At 44.3% G+C, this 25,980-nt stretch overlaps 3 protein-coding genes across 3 annotated transcripts in view; 1 reads left to right on the top strand and 2 right to left on the bottom strand.

The window, feature by feature from the left end:
- Positions 1–67: 67 nt before the first annotated feature.
- rnf150a (ring finger protein 150a) lies at positions 68–5,457 on the bottom strand. The gene is made up of 7 exons (XM_037262293.1): positions 4,502–5,457; positions 3,019–3,269; positions 2,262–2,333; positions 2,111–2,193; positions 1,947–2,043; positions 1,487–1,700; positions 68–1,402 (listed from the first exon to the last, which is right to left on the bottom strand). The coding sequence occupies exons 1-7, from the start codon at positions 5,067–5,069 to the stop codon at positions 1,239–1,241; spliced, it is 1,449 nt and encodes a 482-aa protein (XP_037118188.1). The 5' UTR covers positions 5,070–5,457; the 3' UTR covers positions 68–1,238.
- Positions 5,458–5,973: 516 nt separating this feature from the next.
- znf330 (zinc finger protein 330) lies at positions 5,974–8,260 on the top strand. Its single transcript, XM_037264898.1, has 9 exons — positions 5,974–6,122; positions 6,204–6,223; positions 6,289–6,359; positions 6,438–6,514; positions 6,869–6,995; positions 7,082–7,186; positions 7,311–7,357; positions 7,679–7,796; positions 7,876–8,260. Exons 1-9 carry the CDS (start codon positions 6,003–6,005, stop codon positions 8,121–8,123), a joined length of 933 nt encoding a protein of 310 aa, XP_037120793.1. The 5' UTR covers positions 5,974–6,002; the 3' UTR covers positions 8,124–8,260.
- Positions 8,261–13,011: 4,751 nt separating this feature from the next.
- Positions 13,012–25,980, bottom strand: part of inpp4b (inositol polyphosphate-4-phosphatase type II B) — a 78,124-nt gene continuing 65,155 nt past the window's right edge. Inside the window, 13 exon segments of the mRNA XM_037256796.1 lie at positions 13,012–13,289; positions 15,578–15,732; positions 16,229–16,341; positions 16,428–16,525; positions 16,603–16,743; positions 16,826–16,952; positions 17,020–17,143; positions 18,445–18,537; positions 18,540–18,622; positions 19,462–19,609; positions 19,911–20,153; positions 22,762–22,945; positions 25,599–25,707. Of these exon segments, the coding sequence (XP_037112691.1) occupies positions 13,157–13,289; positions 15,578–15,732; positions 16,229–16,341; positions 16,428–16,525; positions 16,603–16,743; positions 16,826–16,952; positions 17,020–17,143; positions 18,445–18,537; positions 18,540–18,622; positions 19,462–19,609; positions 19,911–20,153; positions 22,762–22,945; positions 25,599–25,707 (1,751 nt within the window). The 3' untranslated portion in view covers positions 13,012–13,156.

The following is a 25,980-nucleotide window of genomic DNA, read 5'->3' as shown; positions in this document are numbered from 1 at the left end:
GGGATTCTATCAAAAATAAATCTAATTTTGCAGTTGAAATCTGTCATATGAAAAATCCCCAACAATCTCATAAAAATAATCTGGAATTTATTCCAGCACAATGCTTACACGTGCATCACGGTTAACATTTTTCTAATAATATATATATATTACACACAATAAGTTACAAAATAGTGATGGCGTAATCTTTGCTGGACGGTGTGCAATATACAGCATTGGTCCCTCTATAGGCATGAAATATCACAAGCAAGCACAAGCCATGTGCTGTATCAATGCTACGTCCTCAACATTCTCTGTCCCACACTTTACAATTGTCTCACTCACTGGAGCGATAAAGTGCAACAGGTTTACGACAGACAGGTAACGAGGACGGGCGTCTTTTTGCGCAGACAACCAACTGGGTTACAGGCAGGAAAAACAGTCAGTCGAGTGTGGCTACACATTTAAGTTAAGAGAAGCTGGTGTTTGATGTGTCATTTACAAATCTCGGATTTTCTCACACAACTTCAGAAGTTACCAGGCTGTCCATTGGGAGTTTAAAGTGGCCAATCAAAGCTAAGGAACTGTTTGTTGTTCCTAAAATAAAAAACCTGGTACTCTGCAACTGATTTATCCAAACACATCCGACCCCGCTGAAAGGACATTTTTAAATATCTATACATAAATTTGGACTGATACGATGTCCGTAACGATGCAGCATTTTCTACTAGGCAACAGTAAACAAGTGTTACGCGTGGCGTCCCGTGATTGGTCCGCTTCTGTTTCCCTTAAGACCAAAACGGAGACGCACGGGACAGACATGACGGGTTTGTGAGGTGCGTCTGCAGTGTGCTCAGCGTTTCACCTCCTGACCCTCGAGGTTGACATCACTTGTGCAAAAACAACAATTGTCCATACAAGAGGATGTGTCAAGAGTGCGTCGGCGAGACGACGGGCTGTTGAAAATTGGGGCGGGGGAAATGGCAGTAATCTCGGACATAACTTATTTCTAGATTCCATTGAACATTTCATTCGTTTGTGTCCTTTTTAGTGGCTTGGGAAGAAAGGCAACCGTTTTTTTAAAGTCTTAACTGCCAACACGAGTTGCAAAAACTAACCGATTAAATGTGGATTTGTAAACCATCACGTTGAAACCTTTCATTGGCTTAAATGTGGGGGATCTCAACAAGGGCAGTGTCCGTGGATGCAGTGACAGATATGTCCAGTAGATGGCGACAGCGTGAAATTTCTGTTGGCCCTCATGCGCTTGGGCTCCCCTTCTGCTCATCCTCCTTTTCTACAATCCTCTCGTCACCTTGAAATAATCCCGGGTCAGCTCTGGAGCCAACATTGTCTACTTGCGGCCCGCTTACCGCGTTGAGCGATGAGTCGGAATCGCTGCTGAGTGGCAGCTGGTGCTCACCTGACGAAAGAGAAACACATTTGAATTTCAAAATGTTAAAGCTAAACTACACGACCAAATCAGACTGCTTCAAACAAGACTCACTGCCAGAAATGATGTAGTTCTCCTCCGCCTGCGGCGCCAAGCCCATGTTGGGACCGAGCCGGGTCGGATCCGTAGCCCTCTCGACCAGCTCCAGTGCCACGGAGCTCTCGTTGACGGTGATATCGCTGGCCCCGCTGATGGCCGGGTTGTCAGACGGACCCCCCAGCGTCATCTCGTAGTCCGGTGGCGACTCGTCCTGGCAGTCTACGTTGAGCTGGATAGACCGCATGACATTTTAATCATGTTATTCAATTAGCTAACAATTAGCATCAGCGTGGCATCTGGTACTGAACAATGAGAGGTTTTTTTTTGGGGGCGCCAGTTTCATTTTGTGTGGGTCACAAATCGATACTGTCAGACAGTCGAAATCGTCACTCTTAAGTATTAAAACTAGCTTGGCCAAAACTGACAGATTTGGAGACAAGTGAGAGCACCAAAACGGAGGCAGAGAAGAACTCACCAAAATTCCCAAGGCCTTGAGTATATTCATTTTACACATGGGACACGTCTGGTGATCATGCAGCCACGGGTCCACGCAGTGCTTATGGAACACATGCCTGGAAAAAGAAATTGGATTAAACAAGTATTGCAACGGCGTGTCATCACATTTGCAAAAAGGTGTACCTGCAAGGTAGCACCCTGACAACGTCGTTAGGCTTGTAGGGCTCGATGCACACGGCGCAGCTATCAAAGTCGCGCTCGGTCTCCTGGAAGACAAAAACGCCGTCGATGTAATGGCCGTTCAAATAAATAATGTCACGCGACGGCTGCATACCTGGTCTCCTTTCTTAATGGTCCGTACTGGAAGCTTGCTGATGGCTTTTTTGGCAGCGTCCCCCAAGCGTCTCTGCGGGCCGTGACAGAACACACTCTTAAATGCGACACCGGGGCGCTAATAAACATAACGTGAAACTAAAAGCGGTTCATAGACATCAGTGACTTGATCTTGGGATGGCCGTTTCGCTACAGCTCCCATTTCACAATAAACCAGGCTGGCGGATTTTCATGGCACAGTACAAGTTCTGCTTCAATCAACAATAAAGGAATTCACGTCACTGTTTCAATACTTTTGGAAGGGCCTGTCACATTACTCATGTTTTTATATTTCAGTAGCTTTGGTCAGTATTGATGCCCTGGGTATAAAATGATTCATTTTTTCAGAAAATGAGAATGTAAAACTCATTTCTTCACTCAGGGTAAATTCAAGTTTGAAATGAAAACTTATGAATAGAGAGGAAAAAAAACCTGAAAAGGTGGTTGGACACGCTACAGTCATTGTTTTTTTTTGTTTTTTTTTAAAAGCAAACAATGGCTGCCACCCCTGCAGATGTTACAATAAGAGACGCGGCGATGATGTAACAACGGGCTATTTGCTCTCGTTGATGGTTCACTGCTTTTCTGGGGCCAGCTGTTGGGCTAATTCCAACCTCTCCCTGGGGGCCGGCGACCAGATTGTATCGCGAAGCGACCGGCCCTCACAGATATTGCAGTTACATAACAAAAAAATAAAATAAATAAAGCTCAAGCCATACCTGGTTGCGGTCGCGGGCATTAGCATAGCGGAATCTCTGGATATAGTAGAAGACAAGCCAGGCGAGGGAGATTATCATGAGAATGATGAAGGAGATGGAGACAAACACTACCGACGTTCTGCTCACATACTTCTGCAGGTTGCGCGTCCCTACAGTGATGTGCAAGGTGACGGCGACGTTCTGCTCCAGCAGCGCCATAATCTCCCGACCTTTGTTCTCCGGGATCATGATGGCCACTATGTCGCCTGTACCTGTACGCATGAGGAAATAATAATAAAAAAAATGGCCGCCGGTCAGATGGGATGTACATGCAGCTCCTTTGCCACATTACTGTTGGGAAAAATATTTTAGGGACTGAGACGCACATGCATGACAATGGTGTTTCACATTGTTAGCATTAAGCTAAGCAGACCATAAGGCAAAGGTTTGATGTTTTCATAATTATACAACTTTTTTCCAGTAAACTTCAACTGGGAGTGGCATTAAACACCCTGAAGCCTTTTTAAATGACGTGTTCACTTTCTTTTGCCAAGTTGCTGCCCTTTGTTAGGTGAGTTGAACGGAGTTCCCTGGCGCTACCATACAATGTATCAAGTCTGCACTTGCAAGTCAAAGAAACATTTCAAAATGAAGTGCCTTGCTCAGTAAAACTTGTGAAACACTGATCTTAATATCCATTTGAGACATGGAAGGGTTAAACCCAGAGAAGCCAGGCCAGCTGTGTTGGCTTGGCTCACAGAAAGTGTTCCGCTCTTTATTTGGCAGCCTCGCGTCGGGTCCGAAACACCGGTCGCCGGGCTCTACATCGCCTTCCTCTTCTGCCTGCCAGCAGTGACATCACCCCTCAGACTTTTCTCGACCCTGCCTCCCACCTCTTTGATTCGAGGAAGCGAGACAAAAAAAAAAAAAAAGCTTGGAACTATTACGTGCTTGGGTGCAGGTGTACTTTGTTGGGCTGTTGCTGCGTTGCCATGCTTCAGAATTTAAGGCCATGGATAACAAAATACGCCTGGAGGGAAACCATTCCAAGACTCAAATGGCAAAAATGATGGCAATCCATGATAAATCTGAGTTTTCTGACAAATGGCCAAGAGAGAGAGTGACACGTTTCCAAGGGGATGTATTCATCAAATAAGCCTTAAGACATTGAGGCGTTTTTATTCGCGTAGCACGCAAAATGAACAACAGACTGGGAGAATATTTACAGCTGGAAAACTTGTTGGAGGTGTATTATAATGATTTGCATTAAATGAACAAGCGTTTGGGAAATTTGGAAGTTTCTCGTTCCTGTAAATCCATTCAAATCTCAAGCTAGGCAAAAAAAAAATCAGGTTTTGGGTGGAATAGTCGTTTTTGTCTGCCTTTCGGATTCTCAGAAGAATTCACGATGTCATGCTCACCAGAGTCTGAGCTGCTCTGTGTTTGTTTACGGTGGTTTGATATTTGCATTGGATGAAAGCAGCCTTGTGTGTGTTCGTCTTACCAGAATGGGGCATGGTGATCGTGTCATTGGTACCACTGGAGCCCACATTGTACACGACCACCGCCGAGGCGTTGTTGCCGGCCGCGTTCCGGATCTTCTCGCGATATGTGCAGTTCCCCGCGGCCACCAGGGCCACCCAGGCGGCGGCGGAGCGCGACGCCGGAGGGAAGCGGGCGGCCGGCTCGCACATCTGACGGTCCTGCGGCAGCGACGGCGCCAGCACCAGCCCCCGGGCTTCCCTTTTGGGGGAGTGTTCGCCATAGCGGCCGCACTCGCTCTTGTCGCTCCGTGGCTTAGCGGTGAGCGGATCCAGGTAGGTGATGTTGACGAAGGCCGTGTACCACTCCTCCTTCTCGGCTACGGTGAAGTCCAAGCACAACAGGTGTACGGAGCACAGGGAGGAGACGAGCCACGTCGAGAGCGCTACACTGCGGCACAAGCGAGTGATGGATGGCGCCATGGTGCAACCCGGAAATAGACCGTTTATAAAAAAAAAAACACCAAGCACGGTTTTAGCGGTCGACCGCTCGTCTGGTGCTGATCCACTTGTGAGAAGTCTTCTCCACATCACTGCCACCTGTGAGGGGCGGGTGGAGGGAGGGAGGGAGGTGGGAGGGGGAAGTTGACAGTCGGAGATTCAGCCGCTACCTGATTGGTTGGTGTTTAGTCAACCACGTGACATAACGAGGCCAATGTGGCTTTGAAGCACAAGGGCACGTGGGTGCGCCTGACTAAAAATAAAAGCTTTGACTGTTACGTACGAGAAGAAGAAAAAAAGGAGTGTAATGGAATATGTGTCGAAATTATTTATGACAAAATAAAAATGTAATATTTGAAGTGTCCTCAGGCAGTGATTCTTTTGCTTAGCATATGAGGAAGCCTTTAGAGTACAATTTGAAATCTCAGATTTAAAATGGCTGAACAGATAGAAACTATTATAAACTGTTGATATTGCACAATGAAATAGTTTTGTAATATGAGGACATTTGTGACAATAAGCGGTTCGGATGATGAATGAAAAAAAAAGAAGCCTATTTGGCTTTTGTGTCGACCGCGGAACTAATTACCGCTAGGGTCTTGTTTCCTGAACGGTTACATTTTCGATCGGACCAGTAGACTCGCTTTTTGGTAAAGTAAAAAATAACGTTTTTGTTGTTTTTGTTTACGATGACGCCCGCGTATAACTGACATAACCATTAAAACAACCAACTAGCAACGCACTTGTGGCTCCAAATGTGAACGTTTTAGTTGGAGTAAATTAATTTTACTTGCGCATGTAATTTCTCGTCACGTTATTAGCTAGTCGCAACCACATCGTACGGCTCGTCCAATTCAAACTTATTTTCCCGACCAGCTTTGGTAACAATTTGAATTAGTTGAGTATTGGTACTAGACGAGTCAATTAGATCCCTCATATTTGTTTAGAGGATTGTATTGGCGATACAGAGTTGAATATTGTTGTTGCTTTCGCGTCAAGGATTGCTGTCAACCGGGTGCCAAAATGCCGAAAAAGAAGACAGGTGCCAGGAAAAAGGCGGAAAATCGAAAGGAACGAGAGAAACAGAGCCGAGCCAACCGGGACCTGGTGGACTTGGCTAAACACCCGTGCAACGTCAACATGGTGACATGCCATTATGGCTTATTCTCTCCATTTCTAGTGCCACAACCATTAATCCCTTTTTCTCCTTGCTACTGTATTTAGGATTGTGATAAATGCCAGAGGTGAGTATTTCAATCAGCAACGTAGCCCAGCTAGTCAAAGTGCTAAGTGTGTTTTCTCTCCCTAGAAAACAGAAGAACCGAGCATTCTGTTACTTCTGCAATGCTGTACAGAAACTTCCTACATGTGCACACTGCGGTGAGTGAAGTAGGGTCAAATATTTCACAGTTTTGCTATTGTGTTGTGTTCTAGGGGGGGTGTTCTTTTTGTTACAAGGCAAAACCAAATGTATGAAGACTTCAGACTGCGTCATCAAACACCCAGGGATCTACAGCACCGGGATGGGAATGGTGGTAAGTTGGAAGCAAATTTCTCAACACGGAATGTCCCCTGAGATCGTACAATTCATGAAAAAAAAAAAAAATGCCACTAATGTCAGGATGGACAGATTCAACTTTTCCGGAACAAATACATGTACTTACATTTAAGTACTTACCGATCCCAAATACCGATACTTGACAATGCCAGTCCATCCTGCAATTGTGTCGAAATTGTTGTACTTTTAATCCAATATTTTCTAAAAACACTTTTACTGAACATGGCATGTGTCACTCATGCGCTACAAAGTTTGATGTAAATGCAACTTCCGAGAATAGCTGAACTTGCAACTATTTTGTTCTTGTGATGCGAGTACCTTTGTCCACTAGGGGGCAGTGTGTGACTTCTGTGAAGCTTGGGTGTGCCACAGCAGGAAATGCCTGAGCACTCACGCTTGCCTGTGTCCTCTGACGGAGGCGGACTGTATCGAGTGCGAACGCGGCGTGTGGGACCACGGTGATGACCCCGCCCCCAATCCCCCCACATGACAATCTGACCTCCATGAAGCCACGTCGTCCTCACAGTCTCCATTCCTCCCACAGGCGGGCGTATTTTTCGCTGCTCCTTCTGTCAAAACTTTCTTTGTGAAGATGATCAATTCGAGCACCAGGCCAGCTGCCAAGTCCTTCAAGCCGAAACATACAAGTGTGAGTCACTGTGCTGGTTCTGCTTAATATTTAAAAGAAAAGGCATGTCATTATATTAGTAAGGTTGGTGTGCAGGTATAGGCCTACATGTAACCTGACTTTGTTTTTCTGTCTCCTAATATAGGCGTTTCCTGCAACAGACTGGGCCAGCACTCGTGCCTGCGTTGTAAGGTGGGGGCGCAGCTCTGCTTATCTGTGCAGAAAGCCATACTGTGCATCTTTGTGAATATTTGATACATTTCGAAGGGGGTTTATTGTCTGAATTATTTTTCAGTGATTATTTTGCAGCGTTTTATCTATGAACATTTCATCCATCCCACATTAGCCTGTTTCGAGGAGGCGGGCTTGTGTCACGTATTGGAAGTTTACCCTGTCCACTCACACTAATCAGTGCATCCAACAACTTTTAACATGAATAAAAGTCCCCCGAACTTTTTTTTTTTTCCGCTGTGGCACCCGAGTTGGCATTAGAAGCTGTTGTTGTCCCGACAGGCCTGCTACTGTGACGACCATGCTAAGAGCAAAGTGTTCAAGCAGGAGAAGGGGAAGGCGCCGCCATGTCCCAAGTGTGGCCACGAGACCCAAGAGACCAAAGACCTCAGCATGTCAAGTGAGTCCCCAAAAACGCCCCAACTGACTTCTAGGCTTGTGGATGAACATCATGTGTCCGTGTTCTCCTGCCGCCGCAGCTCGCACGTTGAAATTCGGACGCCAGGCCGGCGCTGACGACGACGATGACGACGACTACGGAGCGTCGGGCTACGACAGCTACTGGAAGAACATCGCGTCAGGAGGCGGAGGACGCAACTATGACGACGACGACGACGATGAGGAGGAAGATGACGATGAAGATGACGACGATGAAGAGGAGGAAGAGGAAGACGAGGGCGAGGAAGAAATGGCCGCTCTTAAATTAGATGCAGCCGCCAAAGTCTGAAACGGGACAACAAGATTTGAATGAAAATCAGATGGTGGTTTTGTTACACCCTCAAACTCGTTTAACAACTTTTTGACCTCACTGTCAAATGTTAGGACGGTGCCTGAATAAAATGAATTAGCACAGAAATAAACCAATTGTGTGTTTCAAGCAAACCAATTATTTCTGCAAAACCACACATCCAAAGTATTAAGGTCAACAGCCAACAAAAAACAAAGTGAATATTAAAAGTCGACACACCCCTAACCCTTTTGTGACGCTTGAAAAAAAAAAAATCCACGGTTAATGTGACGCAATGACCTATAACCTCTACAACTTAAATGTTAAAAAATATTGAGGGGGAAAAATGTGCGTTTAAATTTCTGGTCAATGGGAGTCAGGGGACACCTGCCATCATTTAAAGTGCCTCCAAAATAAAGTTCAGCCGTTCTAATAAGCTTCCTGTGATTTTGTAGCCTGATTAATTTTCAGATCTTCGAGTAGCCTTCCTGCCATTTCTGTCGTCACATCAACTAGTTAATCAGAAGCACTTGAATATTCCTCTCTATCTCCCCCTCGCTCTCACCTACTTCCCTCTCTCTCTCTCGCTCTCCCTCGTGACGAATGCAGAGGCGTTCACTCCACACTGAGCTTGTGCGTGTAATGTGCAACCTTTTGTTTTCTCTGCCCGGTGTGCTTCGTTTAGTTTTTTTTACCCCCTGACGGAGACCACCAGCACGACCTTCTCCACCCTCCCTCCCTGTCCGTCCTGCAGCAGTGCACCGGAGCGACATGCTGCATTGACTGTGGCCACACGAGCACGGCGCACACGGCGGCTTCATGACGGCGCGCCAGCTCGTCCCTTTCCACCTGATAAGTTGCGGAACGGTAAGATGACTTTTGTGTTCTTCTCACTCAATTCATTTTCAACGCTACGTTCGTGCGTGCGCGTCGTTTGAACTTTGACCGAAAATGTATCGGGCGTAATAACTTGTGCGTGTGGGCGGTGAACCAGGCGTGCGCTCGCAGCCTTTTCCAATCCAGCTTCCTAATAACCACAACAGGAAAAGTCCGCGATAACTTTCACTTTCGAATGGCTTGGTGTCTTTTGGAAACTGCCCCCTCCACTCATTGAACACATTACGGAAGCGTAACCTTACAATGTCAATCTAAGTCATTTGACTCCCTCAGCATCACCCTAAAAGAAATTGCGCTTGCCCTAAACATGTCTCCTTGAATTCCAAGGAATTTGATATTAAACACAGTCATCTGCATTTTGGACTTTGACACCTGCAACAGCATTGTGCGGCGCCAATTTCTCTTAATCACCCACGAGAAACGCTTTAAAAATACTTGTGAACAATTCTTAAAAAAAGCTGATCAAGGTATTTACTGCCATAATTCTTAAAAAAAGCTGATCAAGGTATTTACTGCCACTCCCAGTCGATGTTTACTGTCACGCTAAACATCGAACAAAACAATTACACCAATGTAGCTTTGTTCGATATAAACCTGTTTTTAATGCTAACACCATTGACATGCTAATGATGGATACCAACATAGCAATAGCTAATTGAACACAAACGATGCACTGACAGGTAGACATATAATATAAAAATATTCACAGGCATGTATTCTTCATTTTCTGAAAAAATGACAAACATTTCAGTATTTTAGAGTCACTTGCAGTCAGAAGAGGAAGTCTAACTTTGTCTTAATGACTGTCCAGCGCTGCACTGCCTCCTGGTGGCCAAGACCAGAAGAAGCACCACAATGAATTTGATTGGAGCATTGAATTATGATTCATAAACTATTTTTTATATTCTATATAATTGTGACATTACATTGTTTTTATAGAGTACAACATGAAAAAGTTACATATTTTTCTATATTAGAAAACAAATGAGATTTTTGATGGGAGGAGGCTTGACCTATTTGCCTTTCCATCGATTTCAATTGGGAATACATATTATTTTGCTTGGATTGCATGACTATCATTTATTTTTTTAAATATTTGTTCCCTCTGATGCAACCGAATGGCAGTTAACAAAAGGTCATGGCTGCCTCTCGCAATCATAACCATGGTTAAATAAATCACTTTGATTGTGCCAATGAAAAGGTGAGTGTCATCAATCTGTCACGACAAAAACAACAAAAAGGTATCATTAGTTTTGTTTGTTTGTGTGGAACAGAGCCAAGATATTCATCTGTGCCAATCATCCGTGTTAAGCACGCAATTGTGCCGTCATTTATTTTTCATATATCGTGTCGGCGAAGCGTTGACGCTGAACTTGTGCACTAACCCGTCCGTGTTGTTTCCAGGCAGGCACCCGGCTGTCGCTCTGCCCTCACCTGTGCAGGGACAGACACACAACTCAGGTGTGGCTTTGTGTGTTTGTGCTGAGGTACGACGACAGCAGTGTAGCATCGCTTCGCTTCCTATGCAAACAAACATCAAGTCAACCAGTGCTGGAAGAAAATTGGGCCAATTATGATTATTTAATCATTTGTAGTGATTATAATAATTTCATTTGACAACACTATTTGCATGCAATCAAATAAAACATCAAATACATTGAAAGCACCAGAATATTCATTTTGATAGCATGAAACAAAATGTTTGTAACTTAACGATGGTCTTCACTGTTCCTTCCGCAGCCTCCTCATTTCGACTTCATGTGCGTTGTCCCCGGGTGAGTCGCAACAGCTGCAACTGTGCCTGAGCAGGCTGAAACCCTCCATTGAGGTGAGCAAAAGGTATACAAATTGTTATGCTTATCACGCTTCGCCACAACCAATGACATTTTTCATTTTTATTCCATCAAGTGAAATCAAAATGTTTTTGCCCATTCAGGAGTCCAGCGCAATGTTGTACGCTCCGTCTATGAATGAAACTCGAGTAAGCCAAATGCTTCCAAAATGCTATGATTAGTCTATGGCTCCCCTGTTGATGTACAAACCTCTCCCACAGGCCAAGTGTCATCATCTGTCCCTCAAATGTTACTACATGGAGCTCGTAATGGTCATGGACGAAGAGGAAGTTGACGTGGACAACATTTACGCCAACTGCATCCGCAATTTCAACGACATGCTGAAAAATGAAAGCAACGCTGTGAGTCACGTGCACTGGATCCTATATATATTTTTTTCAATCAAAATTTAGATTTACGCACCTTTAGTGTAGCAGCACATTATCCCACAACATGCCAGTGATTAAATAAAAAAAAATCATTTATGTATTTTATTAGCTATCTTTATTGACGCTTCATGCATAAAGCTAATTTAATATATGCATGCAAGGTTAAGTTATCATTTTGGCAGAATGAAATTCAGATAACTGATTAATGGACAATTAATTAAAAACATAAACAAACAGACGGATTGTAACAAAGACATGTTCTCTTGTTTTAAGTTGCAGGTCAACTGTCCACCATGCGAGGCGCACTCACTCGGGAACATCACAACTTTTCTGGATAGATTTAAAACCCTCCTGCAAGCATTGGCAAACACTAATGCCCAACACTAGATGTAAATATGTCATACTTTGCAGGAACTAAAAATGTCTTTATATGTACAGTGAGGTCCACACGTTTTTGGACAATGACTGTTTTCCAAAGCAAACGTTCCTCATCGCAGGAGCCTCAAACAAGTCCTTATCTTAATGAATACTATTTTAATGAGATAACAAAAATCTATTTTATTTTGTAATGTTGCCTAGAAAAAAACGTCATTGTCCAACTACTTTTGCAGCAAAGTATGTACATGTGAATAACTTCTGAGTGTGTTTTGGTTTTCTCCATAACAATAGGAACAAAATATGTGAAGTATTCTAATGTGGATGGACTTGAGGTATCAGCAAGCCCGGCAGGTGATATTTGAAAGTGACCATAAGCTAACTGCTAAACAGCCATGAATGTATAGCGAACCCCAAAATATGCTACTGAACTGAAATGAATGTTGTTAGCCCAAAATATGCTAATCGCTAAAACAAATGAATGTACCAAGTCAAAATATGCTGAATGGACAGCAAGTTCTGCAAAAAAAAAAAAAAAAGCATCAAAACATTGCACAATGGGATGAGAGCATTCAAGTTCAGCAGTTCATCCTGAAATTTCAACGGGCCGTTCTGAGTTGACCATCTGCAAGCTTAATGCAAACACAAAAAAAATGTAGCCACACAATACTCTGTGAAAAAATATCAATCCAGATTACTGAGCAGTTATTTTCTCTGTATAAATGTATATACTTGAATATACATTGTAGCGCCCCCTAGTGGCAAAGGTGAATTAAGGCAAGAAATCATTCTGCAGACTGTTGAATTCTTAACATTCCATCCATCCATCCATTTTCTGAACCGCTTAGTCCCCACGGGGGTCGCGGGAGTGCTGGAGCCTATCCCAGCCGTCAACGGGCAGTAGGCGGGGGACACCCTGAACCGGTTGCCAGCCGATCGCAGGGCACACAGAGACAAACAACCATTTGCACTCGCACTCACACCTAGGGACAATTTGGAGTCTTCAATCGGCCTACCAAGCATGATTTTGGGACGTGGGAGGAAACCGGAGTGCCCGGAGAAAACCCACGCGGGCCCGGGGAGAACATGCAAACTCCACACAGGGAGGGCCGGAGGTGGAATCGAACCCGCACCCTCCTAACTGAGGCGGACGTGCTACCCAGTGCGCCACCGAGCCGCCTTCTTAACATTCCTTTGAATTATTATTAATATATATGTTACAATATTGTAAAGTTCTATTTTGCCTATTAAAAACATGGTAAATTTTTTTGTTGGATTTTTTTCAGGGCACAGTAATTTCCATTCATATCAATGGGGAAAAGTGATTTGCGCAACTTGTCGAATATGTTGAAGTCCACTCTATGGTTGCGCAATAATACAAGCTCATAAAGACAGTGGGAACATTTAAAGATTTTATTTGTTAAATGCAACAAATTACATCATTTGTACGTCAGTACTATTGTAGAAAAAATAAATATTTCTTGGACAGTTTTAAGAAATGACACGTATGACACATTAAGCTGCTCGTGGGACGATGCGATCAAGTGTCCACTTTTCCGTACGAGCCCTCGGGCGGCCTGTAAGACTTTGGGAAGACCATCAGTTGCAACATGTTGAAGGCGTACTTCCTGCAGCCGATGTTCTTCTCCACGTTCTCCATGCGGCAGCCTTCTCTGACAGCCAAATGCAACAACAACGATGATGACAGTCACCTCAGAATTGTCAAATTTGAGCCAAAATGTGCTTTTTATGTGGCGCTTCACTTTTGGTGGGTGGGCTTCTGGAACTACAGCAAAAAATGTGTTAAAAAAAAAAAAAAAAAGGAAACTAAATAACTACAAGCAAAAGCAAGCTGCAAAAAAATAAAAACAAAGAACTCTTCTTTGTCCACAAAATGTGAGCGAGCCTCAAGTCGTCTAAGTGAGCAATCTTGAGGGTGCCGCCTTGACGTCAGATAATAAAACAACAGTCCTCTTGGAAGGCGTCGCTAAGGCCAGAGGGGACACCGACTTGGCGTTGCCGACGTTTGGAATTTCCTCAGCTGCACGTTTCGCAAACCACAAGTCTGATTACAACCCATTTAAGGGAGTGTTTAAGTGTGGAACCACGTGGTGCCGTTCCAAATTCTTAAAAAGGACTTTCCTGCACGGGAGGTTGCCAATCCGGGAAAATTCTGCCTGACGGGAAGAAAAAGCTAAAAAGTTGCTTTTGAGTTTCCCGAGGCTTAAAGCTAACAACAATTTGTTTTCATTTATTTAGTTGGTTAGTCAGACTTTCTTGCGCGGGAGGTTGCCAATCCGGAAAATTCCGCCTGATGGGAAGTTGCCAAGAAGTGAAATCAAGTTATTTTGCATTTTAGCACCTTGACTAATTTCATTTGCAGTGTTAGTGGACTAACCAATGCTAATACTAGCATGACCGCTATTGAAGCTAACATAACGTAGGTTATTTGAGTTAGCTGCATGCTAACTACGGCCTCTTTTCATTCATTCGGTTTGTGAGTTAAACTACTCGCACAAGTGAAAGTTTCTCACACGCACTCACATATTGGAACACATACATACACAATTGACACGATCTGACGCACAAGTCGTACACACGAAAAAAAGTGCACCCGCACTTCAGGAATTCTCACAAGCGAAATCACTCCCACGATATATCGGATATTTTCAGTGGTGTGAATGAGCGGTAAGACAAAGTCGAAGAATGGCGAGGGCGGCCGGCGAAGAGAGCGAGCAAAGGCGTGGTCGTTGTCAGCAGCTTTATTGATACTTTGCCAGCAGAAAAACCAGACTTAAAATGAGCCAGACGACCAGTAGGTGGGAGCTGACGAGAAGCAGGGCGATGGGGTAAAAGTGACGCGACGTCGGTTTGCTCTCGGCCGCCGCGCCCGCCTCGGGGTCCTCCCAGTGCCCCAATTCTCCGTGAGACAGCCGACTGAGAAAAGGAAGAACGTCCACGCCCCCCCCACCCCAATTGCGAGCAGAGAGAGAGACAGAGAGAAAGCCAGGTTAGTGGGAAACTTTGAGACGATGAAGACAACACGCAAGAGAGGAAGACGATGGAGGAAATGGAATGAATACGGCACGGATGGAGGGAGGCGGCATGCGGGATGCAACTGTCCTAGCTAGCTGTATACATCTACCAGATCTTCCTTGTAGAACTTTCAAAATAAATCGATTCATCGACAATCAAATTTCATCAATCTTGGCGATCGAGTCATCGTTTATCGCCATTTTAAAAATGTCAACTGTCCCTTTATTTCGGCTAGCGGATAAAAACCCTCCTAAAATGAATTTTGTGATGGGTTGTACCCTCGAGGATTTGGCTTTGGTAAATTTGACATCCTTAACCTCACATATCCGCACCGTTTTTGGTCCAAGAGCCTTGAAATTCATCTGAGGTGTTGAGGGAGATGAACTGGTTTGCCCACGTCATTTATCGTACTCTACTGGCGCAAAAGAGAGTCTATATGTAGTCCTACGGTTTCTGTCAAGCCTCGTAGGGACAAAAAAAATGATGCCTTGTTGTTCCGCACCCAACGCACCTGCCGAGCTATCAATTACTTCCAGACGAGAGTCCAACTTGAGGTTTGCGGACGCCAAGCAATGCCAACCAGCCCAGCAGGTCTTTATCGCTGATCTACTTTTTGTTATGTTTTTTTTTTTTTTTTTGGGGTTAAGTTTGATTTGAAAAACAACAAACAAGCGGGCCAGGTATTGCGTTCAAGCGCATTCCGAGCATTCCTCAACACAACCAAGCCGAAGCAAACGCCTTCGTTTTGAACCCTCTCGTCAAAAGTTTACAAACACCGCCTGAAGTTGTTACATTGTTGTTGTTGGGATGTGTATCCATGGAAACACTCGTGTGTGTGTGTGTGTGTGTGGGCGGTGGTGGAATGCAGCGAGCAGGCGCGGGGCTTACGGCTTGATGATAAAGACGATGCCTCTGAAGGCCTTACCTCCGCATGCAGTCAAGAGCGCGGACGAAGAAGTCCTTGCTGAGCTGGTGTTCGTCACGCAGCAGGGCGCACTGCTCCAGCGTGACGGACATTGACGTTCGGTCTTTGGCACTTTTGCAGCTGGTGAACCTGATGCCGTTCAGACGCCGGCAAATCTGGATAGCGGCAAATAAGACAGTTAAGTACGTCGGGGCCGGGAAGAGTTTGAACACCGAGGGTTTGATATCGGACTTTCCCAAATGGACCGGGCCAGCATTATTTACCGTTCGCCTAACTGAAGCCCCTCATCTCAACCTAATTCCTTGGCACAGGAAGGCAGCAAAGCACTACTTTTGTCTCAATGAAGCTCCTCAACAAATTTCAGCATTGCTCCTTGGCAAATAGGTGTTACAAAATGGTGACAAAGCACTACGTATGTCTAAATGAAGTGCCCCCAACTCATTCCAACTTAAGTTTCTTGGCACTGCACTGTCACAAGATGGCATCAAATCACTACTTTTGTCTCAACTCATTTCAGCAGATTGTGTGCTGATTATCCTCCATACTCAAATGTGACTTTTTCTTTTTCTGCATCAAATTCCAGCTGCGGGGGCTTATGCAACGCAAGGGTTGTTTTATTTAGCGAAGAGGAAATTTACGGTCGGAGCTCACCGCCGCAGCGCTCCACAGAATCTCCACATTCTTCCTCCGCTTCGCGACTACATTCTGGCCCAGACTTTCAAGTAGTTCCTTGATGTCAGTCTGACTTTGGAAACATGGTAGACCTGTAGAGCAAAGCAAGTGAGAGTGAAAACTCTCTCCCATGGTCCGTCTGACCGCACCCTTGGTGATAAGCACTGAGCCAGCTTACATTCACGTGGCACCTTTTCACTCAGCGTTTTGCAATAACACTCCAGCGTTTCAAAGTTCTTCTGGTTGATCCTCTCCTGAAGGGAAATGTCTCCAAACCTGCAAGGCAATAGATGATTAGATAGATGGTTTTCAAATCGAGGTGGTAGCTCGAGGAGGGGGGGAGTTACGCTGACCTCTCGGCGATGGTTTGCTGCTCGTTGATGCCCACGTTAAAAAGCACCGGAAACACACGCAGGGGTTGGCCCTCCTTAATTTCCTCAGGCATGTTCTGGAAGGCGGGGCCTGGCAGTGGGACCTCCACGGTGAAGTGGTCCCTGAGCACAGCCGCAAAGCTTCGCATCAGAACATCAATACTCACGTGGAAAAGTCCACGGACGCGACAGATCCGAGTCTCACCGCCTGCCTCGCACCACGGGCTGAAGGTCACTGAGGTGGTCCGTCCTGGCCTGGGTCACCTTGAACACGACCCTCTGGAGGTCGGCCACGCCCACCTCCATATCCTCCAGCATGCCGATCTCTTCGCCTTGGGACGTTGCCACGTTAGCGCGATGACTCAGCGACAAGGCCGCTAGTTCCACATGCGAACTTACTGTAGGTGCTGAGCAGGCTTTCAAACTGGGCCACCAGGCCGACCAGGTGGAGCTGCTTCAAAAAGCCTTTGTCCTGCATTCCGGCGTAGACGCGCATGACGAAACCGCACGCCAACACTGCCAGCTGGTGTGCACAAACACACGCGTGCCTTTTAATGACATGCTGACAAGGAAACATTTTTCATTAATCCGCCGAATGCTGCTTTTATGAATCCAACACACAAAGCGGACGGATGCTTGTTTGCACAACCGGAAACAGACACGCAGACATGCTCAATCACTGACTCGCATCACACACAAAAAACGGTGATTCTTGTGTCAAATAATCACGAGTTCTGATTCAACGTCTTATGTTGTTTCAACAGAAAATGGACTTAGCACAGCCGAGTTGCATGCTAGCAAAACACGTCCTTACTGTTAACACGGAGGCCGTGTGCTGATAACATACACGCCAGTAAACTGCTTTACAACGTGTGCGTGCTGACAACACACATGCCAGTAAACGACGTTTATTATATTTATAACGCACTTTATATTCGGGGGAATCTCAAAGTGCTACATGGCAAATAAAAACAAGAAAACAAAACAAGGACAAGTATAAAACAACTGGACGACAACCAGGATACGAGAGAAATTACGGAAATGCTAAGGTAAAGAGGTGAGTTTTAAGTCCAGTTTTGAAAGAGTCAGTGGATTGGGGTGCTCTTAGGTGGTCGGGGAGGGAGTTCCACAGTGTAGGGGCTGTATGGCAGAAGGCCCGGTCGCCCATGGTGCGCAGCTTGGTTTTCGGAACGTTTACAGTCTTTATCAACCTACATATTGGGTCATTAGCACCATTACGTGTCTGTCCACAGAGATATGGATATGAGAGGTTATATAACAATGAAGCGATAACTTATAGAGTTAATGATTGATTCCCATAAAATACAAAGTGCAGTAAACGGAGAGAGAAAATATATGACGCCCCCTGCAGGAGCAAAGGAGCACATGCATGTCTCGTTGGCCCAGGCAGAATAATTTCAAAGTATGGCTGGCTCCATGTTCTATTATTTACCTTATCTTTATATGGTGAGGATAAGCAATTCAGATAATAGATATTTAATTCAGAGTATAATTTAATTCTATGCAATCCAAGTTAGTTTATTCGAGTTAATTTTAACCAACCTTTTTATTCTACTTCATGTTTCATCAAATGCATTTGATTTCATTCATGAATAAATTTACAGTTTTTTCATTCCCATTTAAATGAACTTGATTTCATTTTGATTAACTTAAAATAGTCCATAATTTATTGTATTCATGTTTTGTACAGTTGTATTTGTATTTAATCAACTCATGCATTTTTCTCAAGTCAAATTAAAGTAATAGATTTTTTTTTTTTGATTTGTTTAAGTACGTCTCTCATAATTGTTGTTGTTGACTCACAGCCTGACTGAAGACGACGTCTCTCCTCTGCTGCAGTAAGAATCCTTGCGGGATGCTGCAGGCGGCCTCCTGCAATAGCACAAAGGTGACGTGACGGCTCTCCTGGCCTTGTCCACCACCTGTGTCACGCACTCCTTCAATCTTGTCACCAGGGGGCACAGTTGCTCCCGCCAGTCACCTGCTTTGCCAACATTGGAAAAACAAGGAAGAACATGAATGACGTTGGCGTGACTTCCCGTCTTACGCATTGACCCAGTGGCACAGATAGCGAGCGAGACATCACTTCCTGTTTCCAAGACATTTGGCGTCTCAAGGGCGACATTTTATACTGCGTCACAATGCATAATTGATGATTCACAGTTAATGGCGGATCATTAAACGCATCATAAAATTGTCTTTGCGAAAAGGACACGTCTCTGAAAAGACAAAATGAAATGACATCAGTAGACTAAATTGACTTAGACCGCTCCACAAATGACTCAAAATCAAGGTAATTATAGTTAATGAAAACTATCATATAAACTAAAACTGAAATTACTTTTTCATTAAGGAAAACAAATACAAATAAAAACACTAACATCTTACATTTTAAAAAAATCTAAAAGATTCTAAAAATTTGCAAGGTTACACAAATTCTTTCCCCCCATTCCCCCTTAATAATTGTTTTCATAAAAACCTGTTTTGCAAACTGTTTTCCCAAACTTGGTGTTGCTTCACCTGTTTTCACACACACACTTTCTATTGTTCGTATGCTTTTTTTAGAACAGTGATCTTATCAAAAGTGTCGGTGTGCAGACAAAAGCTTATTCATGTAATTCTTTTAGTGGTCAACAGGGGGCAGTAATGTATCAATGATGTCTTCTCGAGCCAAATCACAAGCAAAGCGCAGTGAGAGCATTGAAGGATCTCTGGAAATGACTAAACCAGCTTTTGGGGCTGTATTTACAAAAAAAATAAACACAGAGGTGGATTTAAGCCAATTTTAGCCGCGTAATTATTATTTTCAAAATTCCTTACCAGGGTTGTGTGAGGTGATGACATCAGCGAGTTGTTGCTGCTCGCCACCGCCACGCTCCTGCTTGTTGCGGTCGTCCTGGTCGGCCAACTGGTCCACCATGGCGATGACACAGTTGAGACGCTTGGCCACGCTGGCCCAAACTCTGTCCTGAAAGAATCCAACATTCACACAGTGCACGCTCACTTCATCAGGCAAGAAAGCAGCAGCAGGACGAAAGGCCACACGAGAGAAAACAGATCATACGGCCAAGGTTTCTTGGAAATTGCTCGAAAAGGCTCTTGTAGAAAAAAAACATCGGCCGTGAAAAGAAAAGGTGACGACAACTTCATCGAAAAAAAGAAAAGAATGTCCAAGGCATTACTATACGTACCATCAAAGACCGTGCACACGCAATCTATGGCACAAAAGTCACATTGTGATTATTAATTAAACACAACAAGAGACTTGCCCATTCCTCTTCGTCGAACTCTTTGTGGTGCGGGATGGAGTCTTCGCCTCGCCTCGGGCTCACGTTGTTGCACGACGTGGCCTCGTCGGCGGCAGGGGCCAATGGCGACGCCGTCCGGACGGGACTCGAGTCTCGCTCGCCGCCCTTCTGGTTCTTGGACACGTAGGCCGGCTGGGCGGCGTGCAGTGCCAACAGGGCGCACTTGACCAATTCATCCTTGAGCGTGTGGACAAATTGCTCCGTCTGCAGCCAGTAAGAGAAAAGGCGAGGTGGGGACAAGACAATCAGTCGCTCAGGTCAAACCACAAAAAAATCGACGCAATTTGACTCTTCTGGTTTGTTGAAAACCTTTCATCCTTTAAAACAAAAGACTGATTCAGTTTTAATTTTAGTGGGGCCCGACCGATTGTATCGGCTGGTATTAGCTACTGCATTTCAGAATTTGCAATTATTATTAGGCCAAATTAAAAAAAAAAAAATTAAGGGAATAATGACATTGAAAAATGCCGGTCCCAATAATCATCAATTCTTTAACCATTTTGCTACAGTATATTAATTCTTATATGCGCTTCCAAATGTGTTAGCATTAAGCTAGCTAAGCTAACGTGTAATTCTCCTATGTTTCTGTGACAGTAAAATTCAACTAGCAGTCACATTAGAAAGCTCGAAGCCATTTTTTTTTTTGAAGAACGGTTTACTATTTGCCGAAGCGCTTCTATCGTGAGTTGAGCGAGATTTAACAGCGGACATTTAGAGCTTAAGAAGCCTTTAAGGGACTGAAGGTGGCTTAAAAGAAGACATTGCGGCCAGTGAGCATCAACAAACAAACGATTCAATTACTTGGACTTGCGACATCTCCGAGGAGCGTTGTTCCTTTGATAAAGAACCCGCCGGTGTCACAAGTTCCCGTTTCCCGCCAGAGTGAAAGTGATAAAAGGTCTCCCGAGTCGCCGCAATTACAACCGAGCAAACCGGGGAGCTCTTCATCAGCAAGCTGCAATCTTCAAAATTTTACAGTTTTGCTCTTGTAAAAATTTGGAAAAAAATAATTGAAAACAATTACCGGTATATTCTTGTTATGCATTAAATGCTTATTTTTTTTCCCTCTTTTATTTCTTTGGTCAACAGTATTTGAATGTTGGTATTTACAGAGCAAAGTGTTTTCACGAGGTGGCACTTGGCGTAAAATGGAGAGCAACTTGCGTCGTAAAAGCTCCCTTTTATGAATTTCGAAAAGCAACAATTGGGACTTTGGTGGTCTCGTCAAGCAGCTGCTGTAAATGCTTTTTTTTTTTTGGCTGGTGCATTGGAGTGATAACATAACTGCTCTCCTGCGGTGTTAATGTTTTTTTTTCTTTTTTTTTTTTCTTCTTAGTGGCATTTGGCAGCGCCGCAGGATCCGTCCTCTAAGCGAGACGCCGCTTTGTGAGTGAGGAAGCGCTTAAATGGCAACTTTGTGTTTCCTTTTCTTTCTCTTTTACGCATGAAGCCACGAGATGCCGCCCCGGAGACATTTTGCTACTCACTCCACCTGCAAGTGCGTGATTATGGAGCGAGGAGGAAAAAAATAAAAAACGGGCCTCCGTGGATCTGAGCTGAGAAATAGGAACATAACAGAAGAAAACCAGACATAAAAATAGCACATTTGTACAGAGGAGGAGGCTTGAAATCCGCCACCAGGTAAGCCCAACACATATTGTTGGCCGTGGAACGCCACCGATCATTATAATGACATCCACAAGAGGATTCCCCCACTCAACACCTCTTACTGAACATAAACTACGTTGCCAACTAAAAGAGAGTAATGGCAAAGTCAGCAGGGAGTCCAAATACAACCAACACAATAAAAAACGTGAATGATAAAATGAAAAGTAAACAGGCTGGCAAGTGCATCCGCAAACATAAATGATTATGTCTGTGTATGTTCTTCTGTGGGTTTTTAGCTTGTTTTTTATCTTTTTATTCTATATATTTTTTATCGCATGCGCGGATCTGTTGGCACTTTTTAAATTTCGTTGTACATGTGACAATGACAATAAAGATCTATTCCAATCTATTCTATTCTTTATGTGGGGCGAGTGTAAATGGATTTGTTAGCTCCAAAGCAAGCACGTTGATATGATTGGGATATTATGGTATGAGTACAAAAACACAATATGCACAATTGAGGGGGAAAAAAAAAGGACTCGGAAAAAAGTTGTGTTTAAGAAGGAAAAAAATAATTTTCAGATCAATAAAGGACTTTTTAATCGGAAACTTTTTTTGGGGGGGAAAATTCTTACATTTTTGGTTCTGTCTGTTCTGTTTAAAAAAAACAAATTTTTTTTTTTAAAGAATTCTTACATTTTTAGTTGTTTAAAGCAAAATCAAATTCGTTTTATTTGTTGAAATTAATTCGTTAAAGTGCAAAACTTAAGTACATCGCACACTGAGTATCTCGTGCCTGTCACTCACTCACTCACTCACTCACTCACTCACTCACTCACTCACTCACTCACTCACTCACTCACTCGTCGGCTGACCAGGGGCATCCCCTTTCCTTGGCAGGTACGTGCGTGACTAATCAGGGATGAGAGCGAAGCGAGCGCGGCAATTAACGCCGGCTGATTGGGCTCCGATCCACGCCGGCTAAAAACAATCTCTGGCACAACAGATTGCAGTCTGACAGCAGCAGATGTCATTCATTAATTACGCCGATACACAAAAAAAAAGATGTCAGCGGCGGGCGCGACGCTCCAATCAAGCGCAAGCTCGCCATCGAGTCACCTTCTTCCAGAAACGAGTTGGAACGAGCAGAACCAATCTGGCGAGGAGTCATAATGCCACGCCCGGTGTTTCAGGGTTTCCTCACCTTGTCTGCGAGGTTCTTGAGCGCCTCCCTCAGGCCAGGAGAGGAATGCTCGCGAGCGGCGTGTAGTAGTTGATCGGCTAAGGTGCCGATGAGCGGCTGCAGGAGGCTGACGCTGCTCAGAACCTCCTGAGCTTTGGCCGTGTGCTCGGGGGAGTAGTAGATACACTGGTAGGCCGTACTGAAGCTGCAAAAAAAAAAACATTTCATGAGTCACAAAGTCGTAAAGAGTCACTGACGTGAGAGAACCATTCATTTAATTTTTAATTATAGAAAAATTGCCTGTACATTTTAAGCAGGAGACTACCCCCTAGTGGCCAAGGTGAGCACACCAAAAAATGTCATTACATGAAATCCCGATGCCCCAACTGGTCACCTCGTACCAAGGACACGGTTGAGAGCCTCGTCAGCATTCCAGTGCGAGGTCCACTAATGACTTCTGACACTTTCAAAAATCTCGAGATATCTGATTGAACACTAAGGGTATAGTACACGACGTGCTTTTTACACCTGGAATTTTAAATCAACACTTCAGGTGAAGACAAGACCTTTGGATTAGCAGCACTCGTCTTTCTGTTCCCCGAAGAACTTGTTATTTTGCTTTTTGTATAGGTGGGTTAGAGGCACGACTTCAAAGTCGGATTTTGTTTTTTTTTCTGTGAAGACACCTTGCTCTAAATTACAAGGAAAGAAAAAAATAAAGGAAGGGTGGGGTGAGCATTTTGGGATCTACGTTCCAGAAAGTGAACTTGTTATTTTTAGATGCAAAAAAAAATGTTTTTCTTAAGAGCCTCTTGAGTTTATTGCTTGATAAGAAGTATCCTCACCCAAAAAAAAAACAACCTCGGTCGAGTGAATAGGAGAGCAGGACCCTCTTGAGAATTTTAAAGCGGACGCACTGGCAGCTCTTTGGCTTGCAAGCCAAATTAGACCAGTCACAGAATATAAAATGGACCGCCGCCAATGTCCCGGGAACTCGTTTTGTTAGACAACATTCTGCCACGTCGCGTTAAGTCGGACACCTGCGAGACTTTATGTGACATGTGGTCCCCGCGAGTGCGTCCGTAACCACGACGACGACTTGGTTCGGTCCCGCTTGGCGTAGCATCTTCCACCCAAAGCCTTTTGTCCACTACTTCAAAATTCTAAAAGTCAAAATGAGAGTTGTTAATGTAAGATTCGATTCCATTCAGTGCAGATTTTATAAGAGCAATTAAAGCGGGAGCGCATGTATTCAAGGAAGATGAATGCCCAGTGCATGTGCGTCCTCGCCCCCCCAAAGAATACAAAACGAAAATATCGATTCAACTCTTTTGGGGCTCATCCTGCAAGACAAACTACATCAGACGCGCCGGTCATTGCCAACTTGGGCTGATGTAAGCTTTTTAATAGATGCTGAATGCTACACACACACACACACACACACACACACACACACACACACACACACACACACACACACACACACACACACACACACACACACACACACACACACACACACACACACACACACATACATTGGAAATACTCCACTACATGCTCGCCTCCTTTGGAGGGTGCGGGAACAAAGACAAATTGCTCTTTTATTGGCCTCCCGCTAACACCTCCGTGTTTCGGCTTCTTCACTCTGTCCGTCTCCAACTGTGATGGATTAATATCACAGAGAAGAGATTGCAAACGTGTAGATGAAAGCCAGTCTGTAGTGTGTGTGTGGCTTTGCAGGTAGGGATGAGCGGCAAACTTGTTTATCAATTCTTGGGTTATTCCGAATTTTGAATAAGTGTCAAATCCATCAATCAAATGTTCTTATGAGAGATAAGATGACACGGAGGTGCGATAGATTTGAGTTTTGAGCCGAAACAGCGGAGAGTGCAATTATTAGCTGGGTGCTAATTACGAAGAGCTAAAAATAGAAATACAACGTGGTTTATTTTGATGATATTCTTTCAAGCAATATCTCCAAATATTTTCCGCAAGGTGGATGGAATGCGGGCAAGAGACCATTAGAGTGCGAGTGAGGGGGAAACAACATTAGGACCAACTTGTAAAGAGGATTGTCAAATGGGCCGAGTCAAAATGTGGATAAGGTGAAGTGCCGCGCTCTCGGCAGCTAGCCAGGCGGAAAATTGCAAAGTTTTTTTTTTCAACTCCAGCGAGTCATTAGCTCAGTTAAATATGAAACAAAAAGCTTTTGTCTGCCAGGAAGATTATGTTTGGCGTCTAATCTCTTCTTTTCACTTGAATGGATTCTTTACAATATGTTCAGTTTATCAGCATAACGCTACGCTACGCTAGCAGATAGGGATGACCGTCACGTGTGCGCTTTAGCGTGAAGAAGTCTTCATTTTTGTAGCGGGAAAAAAAAAAAAAATCCACCACTAATCGGATCCGGCATGGACTGTAATGGCTTTGCGTTTTATGGGAGCTTAGTTACAACGATAAAAAAAATAAAAATCACCCTTCATTTTTTGTGGCATCAGTCAAGTGACCACACAGGGAGCGACGGCGACACATGGCTCAGTTCTGTTTCCAAAGCGGTCAGGAGTGCTCATCTTTCAGCTTTCAGGAAATTACATTGGTGACCACAGCGGGGCACAACTTAGACAGATTAGTTTTTAGTCTTGGAGAGGTTTTGAAAAAATGAGAAACATTGAGAACAAAGGGCTGGCGAACATTCCTCGCCAATTTCACATCTGGGTTTTTGAAACACGCGACATTGTCACGTCGTGTTTTACCGCTTTTTTTGCGTTCCCTCCCATCTTCAAAACAATGTGTATTTATTGACGTTGACAAATTCAAAACGCCAAAAGAAAACATGGGAATAATCCGCGCCTCACCTTTTCTTCTCGGCTTCGTATCTGCTGAGAAGACGATGCAGACCGCCGCCCTTGAAGCCTTGGTAGTGTGCGGCTGGGGCGCCTGCCGTCACGATGTCGTACGTCGCGTCTGCAAACGAGAACGACGGCGAGTTAGTGCGCTCTTCTTCAGGGCACGCGTATAGCGACAAAAAAAATTAATGACTCTGCCAGGTGGATGTTATTACTTTGGTAACAACTTGTATCTCGCTGTATTTAGGTTATCACGTAACATATTAATTTTGAGCCTCATGGTTTGATTGTGTTATTATTTAACAATCTAATTATGAAACATGGATTCATGTACATGCTGGCTAATTTAAATGCCTTACTGGCACCTTCTCACAATTCCCGTCCCTCCCCT

The sequence above is a fragment of the Syngnathus acus genome, chromosome 1 (genome assembly GCF_901709675.1).
Source record: "Syngnathus acus chromosome 1, fSynAcu1.2, whole genome shotgun sequence".
Classification (NCBI taxonomy): Eukaryota; Metazoa; Chordata; class Actinopteri; order Syngnathiformes; family Syngnathidae; genus Syngnathus; species Syngnathus acus.
This window is presented reverse-complemented; position numbering and strand designations above follow the sequence as displayed.

Excerpts from the sequence above, each read along its gene's own strand:
- rnf150a (XM_037262293.1), bottom strand. The coding sequence starts at position 5,069 with ATGTGGAGAAGACTTCTCACAAGTGGATCAGCACCAGACGAGCGGTCG. Across the intron at positions 1,701-1,946 it reads TCAAGGCCTTGGGAATTTTG|CTCAACGTAGACTGCCAGGA; the intron begins GTGAGTTCTTCT and ends CGGTCTATCCAG. Across the intron at positions 1,403-1,486 it reads GAACTACATCATTTCTGGCA|GTGAGCACCAGCTGCCACTC; the intron begins GTGAGTCTTGTT and ends CTCTTTCGTCAG.
- znf330 (XM_037264898.1), top strand. The coding sequence starts at position 6,003 with ATGCCGAAAAAGAAGACAGGTGCCAGGAAAAAGGCGGAAAATCGAAAG. Across the intron at positions 6,123-6,203 it reads ACCCGTGCAACGTCAACATG|GATTGTGATAAATGCCAGAG; the intron begins GTGACATGCCAT and ends TACTGTATTTAG. Across the intron at positions 6,224-6,288 it reads GATTGTGATAAATGCCAGAG|AAAACAGAAGAACCGAGCAT; the intron begins GTGAGTATTTCA and ends TTCTCTCCCTAG.